The sequence below is a fragment of the Chaetodon trifascialis genome, chromosome 8 (assembly GCF_039877785.1).
Source record: "Chaetodon trifascialis isolate fChaTrf1 chromosome 8, fChaTrf1.hap1, whole genome shotgun sequence".
In the NCBI taxonomy this organism is placed as follows: Eukaryota; Metazoa; Chordata; class Actinopteri; order Chaetodontiformes; family Chaetodontidae; genus Chaetodon; species Chaetodon trifascialis.
In genome coordinates, this window is record NC_092063.1 from 23,189,190 (window position 1) to 23,204,587 (window position 15,398).

Below are 15,398 nucleotides of genomic sequence, written 5' to 3' on the forward strand. Positions count from 1 at the left end.
TGATGACACATCTTGCTTGTGCTACACTCTACATAACACCTGACAGCTGAGCATACATCACGTGGAAAATCCGACTTTCTGCGTGTAGACATTTCCAGCAGTACATGAAGGCAGCACAGCAGCCTATGAATCGGGGAGAGGGCGCGAGAGAGCGGCGGGGGTGACGTCATGGCATGGTGACCCGTCCATGTTTGGCGGAGAAGAAGAAGTTGTGCAGCTTCGGCAAACTCTGGTCACCTTAGGATAGGATAATAACTATAGTTTAGGGGAAGCGAACTCTCTATTCAGAACTTTCAATTTGGCTTTCGCGCTTGTCATGTCAACGTAACGTTATTAATATGTCATTTAAGGTGACCTTGCCTAATTTGTCATCGTTATTAAGTTGAGCCTGTCTGAAAACCCGGCGGTCGGATGTCCCAGTAACGTTCAAATTAACGGCAAATCATTGTGTCGTTCAATAACCCAACTAACGTTACTCTTGGATGGGCTGTTGTTTTTTTTCTGTTTACTTTTTTTTTTTTAATTAATAAATAGGCTCCTAACTCTTCGGAGAGTCTCACATCCTCTGCCGGGTGCTCTCGTATGAACCGTGTCGAGGCAGCGACAAGGGGTCGGGGGCTCCGCCAGCAGAGTGGGGCTTCAGGATGAGGATGCCCAAAGGAGGACGCCTGTTTCTGGCGACGTGCCTCGGCTCGCTCTTCGTTATCGTGCTGTACTTTCAGAGCATCACTAAGCCAGGTAAGACCCCACTCATGCTCAACCTCTTGGCAAAAATAACTACACTGACCATGTTTGTAATACGAGGCTATTTAATTAACGCTCTTATGTTTAAATACGACCGCAATACTACTCTAGATATACAGTCAAGTGACCATAATGAAAGTAAAAGTATAACGTTGCTCTGTATCCATAAGTCCGCATTACATTTACCTTCGCTCCACTTGGGTGCACCCACAATCTTGTTTGGTGTTGTGTTTAATTGACACTAAAACTAGACGCAGATAACTACAGTGAAAACATCTGATTTGAGTTTAAAAATAAGTTGCTGTGAACATATTACAATATATGAATGTAACATAGCGACAAACATAACATTACATATGTACTGTGCATACAATACAGAAGTAATAACTGGTGGCTAAAGGAGTGTGGTGGTCTCCCATACACTTGTAATTCAGCATTCAGGCAGTTCAGTAGGGATGTATGGTTTTGCTAGGTTTGTGCATTTTTGGTAAATAAGAATTCTGACACAAGCAGCAGCACTGGAACACCTGTGTGATACACAGGGCATGTGCAGAGACAGCATGAAATGTGAATGAAATGAAGTATGAATAAGCTCTCTGTGAAGAGTGTCATGTTTTGAAAGCCCCCCCCCCAGACCCCCTGCATTCCTCAGCTTTAACCCTCCTCCTCTTACCTCTCGTCTCCCCTTTGTTTCCGGGGCTGAGTCTGCTCTGGACATTGAGAGAGAGACCGGCCCTCAGGGGACTGCAGACTCCCAGGGAGAGGAATCAGAGCTCTGAGACAAAGAGGTAGATGATTGATTTGCAGTCATCATATAGGGCAAGGCTAAATGGCATATGGGCATTTCGGACAAGGAGGGAGAGCATTTGATGTAAAAAAAAAAAAAAAAAAAAAAGGAAGAAAAAGAGAGATGCTTTGTTTGTGAATAGTGGAGAGGAGAGGAGAAGAATGCTGCAGAGAGGAGAGCCAAGTATCCAGGATTTGGTGATATTGTTGGGCATCGGGAGCTGGATCTATCAATGTGGGCTTTTGTTGAAATGGAACAGTAGTGAGATGGACTTTGCACAGCATGCTTTGGTTGATGTTTCACAGCTTTGGTGAGGCACACATCAAGGCACATACTGAATCATCTGCAGTTGGCATATGTGTCGCAATATATCAAAGATAGTAATTAATACATTGTGAAACATTGAAAAGCATCATTACACCCATAACTTCTCCTGAACTGTCTCGAACACACACCCCATGATGGAACAGTTGAAAACCTCAGCAGTAAATCACCTTTTATAGACCACCGCTCATTGAATAGATGCATAGCTTTCACTGGCAGGCACACAAACCTTGTGTAGCTAAACCAACAAGCAACACACTTCAGCACTCCCACTGACCCCCCTCCCCCCGCACCAACTAGGTGTATATATCCTGGCTGTCTGACCTGTTTAGACTTGTCTGCTTTACAGCCTCATGAGTAGACATGCAGACCACATGAAAAGCATGTTGGAGCCACATTAGAGAGGACTAATTCACAGGATGTCCACAAAGCACAGGGCGTCCTTAATTACTGTGTATCTAGACAGAGACAGTTTGAAAAGTAACACCAGATTTCTTGTTTAGTTCTGTATTATCTCGGTCATTTCCATGGCTTTTCATTTCTCACTTCCACTCTGTTTGTAGCTGGAGCAGAGTGAAGTTAAACATGAGTGAAAGAACCAGCCAGGAGTCCTTAACAAAAATAATCTGTTGCAGCATGTACCAAAATGTTACAGTATAGATGTTTCATTACTTTAAATACTGAAAAAGTATGCTTAATTGAAAAAAAAAATGGACTCATTCTTTGTTTTTGCATTCTTAAATACATTTCCAGCATTCTTGATAAATAAGGGTTTTTTTTGTTTGTTTGTTTGTTTGTTTTTTCAATTTTGAGATCCAAATCAGTCTCTGTCAAAACCTCCTGTATAAAGTTATATCTGGTATAAGGATGGATATTGTGATGAATACAGATTAAGAACATCTTCTCCCTCACAGATACTTCATTAACAGGACATGTAAAACCCCTGGATTGACTTTCCAAAGAGAGCATTTAAGACTTGATATCAACACCTCATATTTACCACCGATGTTGCTGACAGCCCACTGGCTGTCACACATTATGTAGGCCCATGGAAACATCTTCGCCATGATGTAATGCCACACTTCAATCTGGATGATGACGACAGTGTCAAGATGTGAAACACCGGTAGTTTTTGGAATGCATTTTCACCGCATGTTCATATGCCAAATTTCTGTCCAGTTGTGACATCTGCAAAGCTGTGATCAGATTTATCATGTGATTTAGCATGGTCCAATTAATGCTCTTTCTTGGTGTTTGAAGGTTTGACAATCACCCAAACACCAGAATACAGAGGATGAGAAATGTAGGTTCGAGGAGTGCTGCCTGGTTGATGGAGAGGTGGGTGCTTGGCTGAGAGGAAAGAGAAGAAAGCAGTGCTGCTAGTAATGAACTTAACTCTGTGGTTGGTTATATTACTGTGGCATGAGGCTACTGTCACAGTCTTATGAATCATACAATAATTATACAGACTCTTAGCTGTGAAGCCCCATTGTAAAAGCTTATTTTTTGTATAAATGTACAAATTTTTGTACCAGCTGTTGTCCGCTATGTCTCGGGACTATTTTCGCCTCTTGTGTTTTATTTCTCATTTCATTGCTTTCGTCAAACCCTCATTTAACACCAAATGCTGCCAAGCTCTCCCTTCCCAAAAGGAGAATAACTTGCTGTTGCTGCATAGACAGATACATGCTCCAAAAACCATATACTGTGGTATGAAGAATGTCCTATACTTGTAAGCTGAACACAGGCATTCTCTGTGTCATTTTAAAATACCATCATGTTTCCAGTCCACTTGTCTGACAGAACCACATCTCCCAATTAAGCCTGCTGTTGAATACCGGACAGGAAGCTGAGTGCATATTATTGTTGTGCTTCCATTGTCTGCCTTCCTGTGCCAACACCCTGGGCTTGGCACTCAGGAAAGAAATATGAGTGCTATCCAGCATGCTGTTATAAACTCATTACTTAACTCACATTACATTTGCTGTTCCATTAAGATTCAAATACATCTTATTTTGAGCTTTATTTGCACTACCTTTGTGTGTGGAATAGTTTCATTTTAAACACTGGAGTGTAGCAGTGAGCTACAAAACCTAAGGTTTTGTTAAAATTAGATCTGCGGTGTTCAAGATGTGGCACATGGTGCATGACTAAATATATGATGAAGCAGAGCAACATTTTGTCTGATATCTTAAATGACCTGCCCAAAGTGACTAACCCTAATGCTGTTTACTTACAGTGTATGGTGAATCAGTCCAAAGGGTGTGAACAGTGACAGAATGATTGGACAACCTTACTGCATTAAAATAATTTATTCTGTAATCTGTGTGAATATTTGATGGTTTTCTTAGTCCTCTATGATAATAAACTGAATATCTTTGGATTTAGGACTGTTGTTTACACGAATGAGGCATTTGAAGACATGACCTTGGACTTTGCAAAACTGAGAGGAACTGAAAAAACTTTATAGTCTAAATCAAATCAGTTAAGCAAGAAAATCCATCCATCCATTATCTATACCGCCTATCCCTTTCGGGGTTGCGGGGGGCTGGAGCCTATCCCAGCTACAATGGCGAGAGGCGGGGTACACCCTGAACCGGTCTTAAGCAAGAAAATAATTTACATATTCAAATAACCATTGAGGGTGAAGACTGAAATGTTTTTTTGAGACTCAGCAGTCCACCTACACCTACTGAAGGACTGAGGCTGTATCTGACATATTGACTGATGTATCAGCCAGTGAAGAATCAGTCAGCTTCTTAGCAGCATCTGTTTGTGCGTGGACTTGAAATAATGATTGTAGATCATTGCTTTGCTTTGCGCTGTGTGCTTTTGACATAGTTGTGGCTGATGGGTAAGAGGAAGTCAACCCTGTAATCACTGCCCCTCTTTTCTGAATATTGTGCTTTGGGAGGTTCTCTTTATTACAAAAGGGATTATCTCCCTTTGCCCCTGTTTCCATTCAGCTTTCACAAGTTTGTATTTTTTTTTATTCATTTGTTAATGATAAAATGCGAATATGGTGCAGTTCCATCAGCAGAAACTTGTTCCCATCACTGCTTAATTGTTTGATTTTCCAAGCCATTGTAAAACGTTTTTGACGTGCCATTTCCAGTCAGCCTCTCTTATTAGATGCATCATAATTTGAACAAAAATAGAGATGAACACCCAGTTTCTTTCCTCTCAGACTCTCTTTTATGTGGCTGCTTTGACTCACCAGTGCTGTGAGGCAGTATCATTCTGAGTGTGCTTTGAGTGTATGTGCTACTATGCCAAGTATCTGAGCTCAGCATGTGGTGTGCAGTGTGTGCACTTGACAAAGGTGGAGTGAACTTGTCAGCATTTACAAGATAAGCGAAATCGACTCTTGTGCTAATTTGACAAGTCTTCAACCCTGCTGTTTGACACAGGAAACCATTTTCTGTCATCACGCTGAGCAAAACCAAACTTTGTCTTTGCATGGAATTTCAGAATTTGATAAAAGCATGAGAGATAGTGCCACTGAAATTAAGAAGTACAATGTGTCATTCTTTAATCAGCCCTTACACTCAGTCAGCATATGGTTATACGTGTCATTGGGTATGATATCACATGGCACGGAAACACTGACCTGGCATATGTAGTCCTTGAGGTTTTCTCTTGGTAGAATCATCATTAGTGAACATGAACATTGGGCCCAATGATTTTTGCAATGTAGAAAACACAGAAACACGGAATGTGATAGTAAAAACGAAATCAACTATAAAATGCTGAATATTGTGGAAATTTCCAAAACGTACATGCAATTTGTAAAAATCGTGTTTTTTTCACAGCGCCTAAGCCGAATAAAATGAAAAACTGAAAAAAAAAATCGTGCTGTTATGTTTTGGTGTCATTTCTCAGAAGATCTCTGTAATTAAAAAAAAAAAAAAGAATATTTTGTTACATCCCATTCATTGATATTCATTACATTTTGAATATTTCTTATCAAATTGTTGAAATTTTAGCCATCCACCACATGATTAGGCACAATAATCATGACAAAATGAGAAGAATTCAGAAAAACTGAAAAACAGAGAATTTGGGAAAAAATTAAATGGAATCTGGAAAAAATGAAAACTGAATTGGTAGGGTCCTCCATGATTATATTCTCTGCTCATGGTGCAGTTAGCTACTCATTCACCATCTCCAACTTTTCCTCTTCATTTGCGAGGCAGCTGTATATGCTTTCACATAGTAGAGGGTGCAGAAACTCTGTATTTCCCTGTGATGGAAGACACTAGTGAATGTCAGATCAAGCTGAAATGCCCACGGGCACATGAATCATTCAGTGTGAATTTTCAGTACTGATGGTTCATATTCATATCAATGTGCAATATCAGTATTGTTTGCTCATATTTCATTACTCCTTGTTTATATTGTTTATATTGTTTGGTTGATATTTAATATTTAATGTCCTTTTACTGATGCCCTATGTTTGCTATCCTCTTTTGCTGCAGTAATACCTGAAATTTCCCCACTGTGGGACTAATAAAGGTATAGCTTATCTTATCTTATCTTATCTTATCTTATCTTATCTTAATAATATGTTAAGGCAGTAGTTCTCCTTTACAGGGATGACAGGTTTTAGAAGATGTTTTTGCTCGATATCACAGATGCTCCACACTCTGGTTCACAGACACAGAATCCATTGTGCAGATTTTTCCTACAGTGATGGATTCCACCTCACAACTCTAAACAGAGGCAACATCAAGGCCTGCTCTGATGTGTCTTGCCCACACACAGAGTCAGTGCACAATTCACATTGTCATATTTAGCTAAACCTGCTGTAGGCACACGCACATAAACACACACTTTAATCTTTGTCACTGAAGACGTATTTACCCACAAACACACATGTTCACCCTCATGCGCACCCATTTCTAAACATACAGAGTGTAATCCTGTAATTGAACACACCCGTGCAACTTAACACGCATGCATGCGTGCATGCTGCCACTCATCATCTGACTTTGACATCAAGGCGCCTGCTGTGAAACAAACAAACGGCACCCCGTAATACTGGCAGCTCTTTAGAGACTGCTGAACAGCACATGCTACACCTGCTGGCTGTTTGTTCTGCCTCACTCAAAAGTCTATTTGTTAATACCCAAACATGCTCATATAAATTGTTAAGCCTTCTGGCTTCCATCTTTATAAAACTGTTAACATTAAGGACTGTTTTAACGAGATGAAGGACTAAAGCGAAGTGCATTTGTATGCAGAGACAAGAGGAGGCTGGTGTCTTAAGCACTGCTGCTGGAGATGAGAGATGTTGTAGTTTCAGAGCTCCATGGTCATGTCACGCTGCGCCTGCCATCTTAATGGTTGTATTGTAAACCAGTATTGGCAGTGATTGTCTGATCTATCTGTGGCTTCTTGTGCTTCATAGCTTCTGTGTGGGTTCAGGTATGAAGGAGTTTGTTAGTTTTGGAATCAGAAAACTACAACCACCACTTCTTTATAGAGAGACAGAAAAATGAGTGCAAGTGCTTATACCCTTACCAGCAATGAGACTCATTCCCTGGAATGAGTATCAAACTGTCACATTACCACGGGCATTTCCCTGTGCCTCAACCATACTATAGATATTTTAATGACAAGGGACAGGTTTAAAATGAATGATTTTATATTCAGAACATAGCTGACCCAAGAAACATGCTGTTAAAAGTGTTTTACTTTTCTGGTTCTAAATCTACTACTAGGATCTTAAGCACACTGTGTTTATACAGTGGTGAATAATAACCCAAACTTGTTAGGGCCTCACTTAGGGGAACCTCTGCCCTCATGTCAAACCTGAATAAACTCATAGTCCATCAGACTGAAGCCTTTTAATGTTCGAGAGGGTCAGCCTGAAATGGAACGTTTTTGGGGTGAAACTTTCTGAATGAGACATAAGGTGGTTGATGTAGTAACTTAATCCAGAAATCTGTTACAAGAATGTTCATGTTGCATTTTTGATTTGAAGCAACTGTGCAGTGAATGTAAAGAAGGTAAGACTAAGATTAAAAAGAACTTCCTGCTCCACTACAAAGCATGTGACTGATCGTAAAGTCACCTCAGCTTGTTGGTCTAATTATCACCATCTGCAGCTCTTAGCATGTGGATGGTGTGACACCTCTGAATCAAGCTGCGCTCAAAACAAACACAGAAAGTCTGGCAGACCGTGACTCCTGATAATCCCATTGCCTTCACTTGTTTTCATTTTTGACGTCCTCCTCTTTTCAGCCACTTTCGTTTGGTCTGTGAAACAGACTTTTATATCTCGATCAAATTACATGGTTTTCTTCATGCTTCATGCTTTCAGCTCATGGAAACTTCCATTGCGTAGCCCTTGTAAAGACAGACCTTTATTTCAAGTGCAATTAAGTGTCATTTACCTATTTAAGTAAACATTTACATTATTGATGCCACAGAATCCTCTGTGTAATTTATCATGATCACAGAGGGGAAGAGGTTTTTCAAAAAAAAAGGGAAGCTTATTTGCCTGCAGAGGAGGACACAGCATTTTCTAAATTAAAAAAATAAAAACATTAAAAACAAAGATGTTATGATGTATTGGGGAGGGTTGGGTACCAAATTTAGGGTACCAACAGAATTGTGTTGGCACTACCTGTTAGTAGCGCATGTTCAATCAATCACTGCCAATTTTCAGGATGTGAGAGCACATCTGGGTGAGAGAGTGACTTAGAGTATCACTATAAAAAGAGAGTCAGACTATGTCACCTCTGCAGCTTGCTCAAGCTCAAGTAAAACTTTTCAAAACTTAATGCAGACAATGCGTCTAACCTGATGAGAAACCTGGGTAAACACAAAATCTATCTTAAAGCTGAAGAGTGCACTGTGTTTGATGGCCTAATAAGTCAGTAATAAATCTAAAACTAAGAAGTCATTGTTGACTTTTGGTTACATACGGGACTCAAACCCTGATCTTCTGGATGAAAAAGTTCTTTGTTTGACTCATTGATCTGCCACAAACTGCTCCCTACATGGACTTGGTCACCTGACAACAACATAACTGGCACTTTTTTGTTATTACAGAGGGAGTAAAGTTCAAATGTGAACCCTGGTTTTGGGCCCACAAACACACGGCATGAAAGCAGATTAGCATACTCCTTAACATACGTTGTCACTAACTTCCTGTTGACAGGAAGTCATAAGATAGTGCTGTCTGTTTATAATGATCCAGACCAGTTTACAGGCTTAATGGATCCTTGTTTGCGTGGGAATATAACATCAGTGCAGCTTCACATGCCCAACAGACTAGACAGATCCAGGTTCAGCGTAGGCCTGTTTGTGTTGGTAATAAGACAGGGATGTCTTCTGCTCCCCTTCAACTGTTAGTATTGTGTCACTTCCTGGATGTGAGAGGAAGTGGTGGTTTTCTGGTGTGTGTGATAGAACACGCGACGCAGAAGAAGATGTGGTTTATGACGATCAGTGAGTGAGTAGCCTCCTCCATTTAACACAGAAAAGATTAACCATATTAGTGCAGGTGAACATGTTGATGCATTATAAAGAATAAGAAAAATCATAGACTCTTAAAATGTAAGAGAATGACTTAAGCTGGATTTTAAAGTATAGTTTATAGAGGTACAGATCTACAAATCAAGTGGCAAGTCTGAAAAAAAGTCATGACACAAAGGCACCATCGTCCCTTCAACAAGCTCACATTCACACTCATGTATACATTCACTCACTGAGAGATGATGTCCAGATAAGTATGACAGATAAGTATCTGCAAACAAGACTAGCGCATGAAGAAATTCAAGTAGCAGTGGTTGCATTCTTCCAACATCATCAATAGTTAAAGCCTGTTTAGAATGATATTAACAATTAAGGAAACATCAAGTAAAAATGCTGCAAAGAAATATCATGTTGCTGCTGTTAAGCTGTAATACTACTCCTCTGAGGACTCTTTCTCTGTTGCTGCTGTGTGCCACATAAAAACTATACACTATATACCTGTTGCTCCAACAACAGATATTTACTGTGTAAAAACCTGTGGCTACAACATTGTGCTGGAAGATAGCAACTTATTTTAGACAGCTGTCACGGATGGAATGAATGTGATATATTCCAGGGGCGTAACGAGCCACCGATTTTGAATGATGTATTGATTCAATGACCAGTGATGCGATATCATTGATAACATTGATCCATATCATCTTTAAGATGCGCATTGATTTTCAAATTCCCATGGCATGTCTGTGCATGTCCATCATTAACATTCAAACAGTGTCTACCACCTCTGCTAACATCAGCTCTGTCACCACCTGTGTGTTGCTGCTAGCTAAAAGAATACCTGTGACTAACCACGAGTGTTCCTGATGAGTTTCATACAGCTTTATATCGCTGTATTGTTTTTTAACTCTTACTTTGTCATTCACAAAGCAAGTAAGAGTCCCTGGTATAAGCTACAACTTCTGGTTTGGCTGTTTTGCTGCTGGGAGCAAAAGTTCATATCAGACATCAAAATGTCATTTTTATTTTTTCATGAATGGAAGAAGTGGTATATGTCCGTAAAACATAAACCCACTGCCTAGTAGCATATCTGCCATTGGAATAGTGACCACTAGTCATAGTGGCATACCACTAAGAATTGACATGTGACTCCAAAACAAGAGTGGCACACCACCACCATGCCGGTGGTCAGTGGGATCTGCCAGTGAAGTGAAAGTGATAAGCCAGTTATGTCTCACACTGTATTGAAATATCACTAAGGAGCAGTGGCATATTTAGATAAGAATGGATATATTATAAAATAAATACTATATTTGACATTTACTTTCCTCTTCCCCTAGCGACATCAGAATGGATGAAACACTTATTTCCTCTCCGTCATGTTGTCTTCACAGATGTTTGTAGAAAACAGATAATAAACCATTAATATGAGTAAAGCCTCCACAAGTGTCTTTTGACCTACTTTCCAGCTTCCTGAGGAAGCGTTGTGAGTTTGCAGAAGGCTTAGCTGCTTAAGATGTGAACTGCAGTGCTGTTGACTGAGAGCTTAGGCACCTCATCCATTATGCTGAACTCTACCTTGGAGACTGTCTGATTTCTGTGCCCGATGGGCTTTTATCCCAAACCTCTGGGACGCAGTGTGCCGTTTCTGTCACCTCTCTAAACGCTCCTCTTCCTTTCTCTTGAAATTTCATCCTAATAGGAATTCACCCTGACTTTTAAACATTTAATCCCACACAGTATATACATTATAATGTACATAAAGTTGCTTATATAAACTCGATGTAACTGCATGTGTGCCCTATATCAACCCTAAGATGTGGATTTTATTTGTATGCAGTAATGCTTTCAACATGGTCCAGCAAGATTTAGATGTCTATCAGTGTGTGTTCAGATGATGTGGCAGATTCGCCCAGAGGAAGTGGAAGATTTTGATGGTTCATGTGAGCTGAGACATAGAGGAGGGACAGACAGAGGCCGCATCACACAGTCTCAGTCTTACTTCCTCTTATACTGCATGTTCTACTGCATTTGCTTAATCACCATTACTGTAATTGTTCTCCTTTTCTGTCTTCAAAATGACAGGAAGCAGTTGTGATTTAGAAAATGATTTGATTCTTGAACAAGGGTTTGTAAATATATTTTTCATGAGACTATACTCCCAAAGTAACAAGTTCAGTTTATTTGCTTAATGTGAACTCAGCAGAAAGAAGAGAAACAATGGCAGAGAATAGGGTTCTGTGTCCAGTCTATGCTTAGCACTACTCCCATCTTTTTATTGCCATCTGATATACTTTCAACATGATGATATCACATTTTCTCATCATTCCATTAGCCCTCTTTCAAGTCGATTCTTCCATGCTCTTATACATAAAGCTGCTTTCCACCTCCATCACTTTCCAGCTTTGTGTAAGATGTAAAGGAACCCTTGACACTGTTTAGCCACATGTGCAAAACAAATCACTTTTCTCGCTCAGCTCCATTAGCTGCAGACCCAAACACTGACTGCCATCAAACCTGGGTGGGAGCTGGAGAGAAGGGGGATGGGAGTGGGGGATGGAAGGAGAAGACAGATGTGTTCATGGAGGCTGGAGGAGGGAAGAGAGACGATAACAAGGTCTCCTTCCCGATATTTTAACTTTAAACCAGCAGAGCTTTCAACAGGTCCATCATTACACGTTCTGTAGCCAAGCATTGTTCTAACCCCAAGCTAATCAGTGTTGGTTTCGAAATGTTAGGGAAGTGGTAGTGGGTGGTCTCCAAATCTGTTTTGTTTTGTATTGTGTCCTCCAGGTGATTTGCTGGGCCTAGTTAACTAACTTCCAGAAGGATAACAGTCAAATTAAAAAGGACAGAGTTAGAAAAAAAATTAGCTAGAGCAACAAGAGACTAGGGAAAAGAGTAACTTATGTAAGATTTACAGGGAGAGTTCAGAGGGAACACAATGTTCCTATGGAATATATAAATAAAAGGAAGGAGATTTTTTTGAAAAGAGGGATCATGTCATGACAAAGGCAAAACCAGAGGAGAGTTGGAAAGTTGGCTGTGACTGACCTGACCATAGTGTTGTATGGACATCTATATAGGGTAATTCAAACCTCTGCGCAAATGCATAGACTCATAGTAAACATGTGTTTCTCATTTGTGACCTACATATAGGCTTCTGAAGAAAACATGAAAGAAATGTGGTCAGACTTAATTCAGTGGTGACAAAATCAACAAAGCACCCACAGTGAAAATCCATCAGTAACAGATGATGTAACCATTTTCAACCATTTCCCATTTTCAACCAAATACTGTGAAAAAGTGAGAGATGCACTCAAATGATGGAAAGATAAGCAAAGTAGAACTTTTGTGTTAATTGATGTTTTGATCTGTCTTTCTTACTGTAGATCCTGGAGTGAAGACGGGCAGCAGACCAGGGAAAAGCAGGAGAAGTCCACTGCAAACCCTGTACAACGGAGACCAGGTGAGAACACAAACAGGCACATAAAAAACATTGATCTGTCAAACTCTCAGAGGCTGGGCTGGCAAGCTTTGTAATGAGTCAATAACTACTGAAAATCCCTGCATGCTAGTTTGCAGCAATGCTAGCAGCATGGCTTTGTTGATAGCATTGTCAGTCGGTTGATCAGTCTAGACCGGAATGTTTTGGCAATTATGGGACGGATTGCCGTGAAATTTGGGACACACATTCATGTCCCCCTCAGGATGAAATGTAATTACTTCAGTGATATTTAAAATTATCACCATCAGGACAAAACTTCGATTTGTCCAATGCTGTAATTAACATTAAACATGGGGGCTTTGAATCCCTTTGAGCTTGGAGAAAATAAGCAACTTACATGTTTCGCATGTTTTGGCTGTAACTAGCAGCTGTTACATTTCATACATTTTCAGCACCAATTGGCAGACACAGTTAGCAACTAGCTGATGAGTTTTGCAGTTTAACAGCTAGTTGGTGGAGCCCAAAAACAGAGAGAGCTAAATCCCTCCATGTCGGCGACAGTGGAGGTCGAGGTTGACTGGAGGGTTGTCTGTCTGTCTGTATAGATATACATTTATATCCAAAAGGTCAAAACCTTCTGGCAATTATTCATTATTCAGACTGTGACCATAGTTCACATTTGGTCAATACTGCATTGGTAACACTAATCTTGTGGTCCACATTGAAACTGTACTGATTGTGTAGATCTTCTGTGCTACTGGGTTGAAGACGTGTGTGAAGCGTCTTCATTTTACAATTTGTAGCTTTTTTGCAGCAAAATCCATATTTGAAGCATTGCAGTCCACTACAGGCTCATTGGTTTTTGCTGATATTGAGCTTCAGGTGATTGTTGTTGCACCATGTGATGAAGCTCTCTATCAGTCCTCTGGACTGTAAAAATAGTCTGTAAGTGAAGACATGAATGTAAACTGCATCTTGTCTGGGTGGTACAGACATACAACCACAAGGTTGTAATTATATATTTTTTTGTAAGATATTGAAGTTAAATATGAAATCCACTTGTCTCAGGATATTAATACTCATCTGAATTTGTCATGTGATTATTGAACTGCTGTTTAGCTCTTGCAAAATAGCACTGGTTACAGGAGTTGCTCTGGACAAACAACTTGCCTAGAACAATTTTATGAAAGTTTTTCTATTTCTGCTTCTCCCCCTCATGGTTCCCCACATCGCCCTGATCACATCCCTACAAGCAGCTGGAGCTGTTGGCAGCTCAAAGGTCCCTCCAAGACCGCAGGGAGGTGTTGGAGCAGGCGTGTCTCAGCCACACAAGGAAGCGGCAGGTGCTTTCACCTGAGGATCTCAAACACCTTATTGTGGATGATAAACACAGCCTTATTTACTGCTATGTGCCCAAGGTTGGTTACCATGACATTAAGCAGTGCAGCTGAAATTGTAGACCAGAGGTTTTCTGACTGATAGTGCACTTCACTAGGAGAAGACTTGAAGGGGGGGGGGGGGCACTGAGGGAGGGTGGTGTAAAAAACCATGGTCCTTCAAATCTGAATACACAGATATGATGCATATATTTTCAGACTCAGTGTGACTTATACTTTCCAAGAATGTCATCATCTCAGGTGTCCACTGAGAATAGACAATGCACAAATCTGCTTAGATATCAGAGAAAAAAGATGCTCCTTACACCTCCAGAACTTACCTGACAATCATCATGTTTTTAAGTTTTCTTCAGTTAAAAGTAATTCTGTAGTAAGTAAGACTGTGTATTTGGAACTCAAAGAAAATCTTCCTCCTTTTTAATCACCTCCAGGTAGCCTGCACCAATTGGAAGCGTGTTCTTATGGTCCTCACCAGTGATGGCCGCTATACTGACCCCCTCGCCATCCCTGCAAATGAGGCCCACGTGGCAGGTAACCTCCGCACACTTTCTGAGTTCTCAGTCCCTGAGATCAACCATCGCCTTCGCAGCTACCTCAAGTTCATCTTTGTGCGGGACCCCTTTGAGCGCCTGGTGTCTGCCTACCGGAACAAGTTCACCCGTAACTACAACACTGCTTTCCACGAGCGTTACGGAACCAAGATCATCCGCCGGCACCGACCGAACCCGGAACCTGAGGCACTGGAGAAAGGGAATGACGTTTCTTTCCATGAGTTTGTCCAGTACCTTGTGGACCCTCGAACCCAACGGGAGGAACCTTTCAATGAGCACTGGGAGCGGGTGCACTCCCTCTGCCACCCCTGCCTGATCCACTACAATGTCGTGGGGAAGTACGAGACTCTGGAGCCAGATGCTCAGGCTGTGCTCAGGTTGGCTGGAGTGGAGGGATCACTTCAGTTTCCAACATCTGGTAAAAGCACCAGGACCGATGGCAACATGGCAGCACGCTTCTTTAAGCATATCAGTCCTTTCTACCAGAAGAAACTGTTCAACCTGTATCGAATGGACTTCCTGCTCTTCAACTACTCCACACCAGAGTACCTCAGGACTCGATGAGGGCCAGAGAACAGAGGAGTGACATCAGTGCCATGGATGGACTAGTGCTGATAGTTTTCCATCCCCTTCAGACCTTTTGGTAGCGATGGATCATTTTGCAC

The 15,398-nt window shown here is 40.9% G+C and overlaps 1 protein-coding gene across 2 annotated transcripts; it reads left to right on the top strand.

The window, feature by feature from the left end:
- Positions 1-544: 544 nt before the first annotated feature.
- LOC139335426 (carbohydrate sulfotransferase 11-like) lies at positions 545-15,398 on the top strand. 2 transcript variants are annotated; one of them, XM_070969024.1, is made up of 4 exons: positions 545-738; positions 12,730-12,806; positions 14,039-14,203; positions 14,614-15,398. In XM_070969024.1, exons 1-4 carry the CDS (start codon positions 645-647, stop codon positions 15,295-15,297), a joined length of 1,020 nt encoding a protein of 339 aa, XP_070825125.1. In that variant the 5' UTR covers positions 545-644; the 3' UTR covers positions 15,298-15,398. The 2 variants fall into 2 exon arrangements, with proteins under 2 accessions (XP_070825125.1, XP_070825126.1); XM_070969025.1 differs by having other exon boundaries at positions 14,042-14,203.

Excerpts from the sequence above, each read along its gene's own strand:
- LOC139335426 (XM_070969024.1), top strand. The coding sequence starts at position 645 with ATGAGGATGCCCAAAGGAGGACGCCTGTTTCTGGCGACGTGCCTCGGC. Across the intron at positions 12,807-14,038 it reads CCCTGTACAACGGAGACCAG|CAGCTGGAGCTGTTGGCAGC; the intron begins GTGAGAACACAA and ends CATCCCTACAAG. Across the intron at positions 14,204-14,613 it reads TTTACTGCTATGTGCCCAAG|GTAGCCTGCACCAATTGGAA; the intron begins GTTGGTTACCAT and ends AATCACCTCCAG.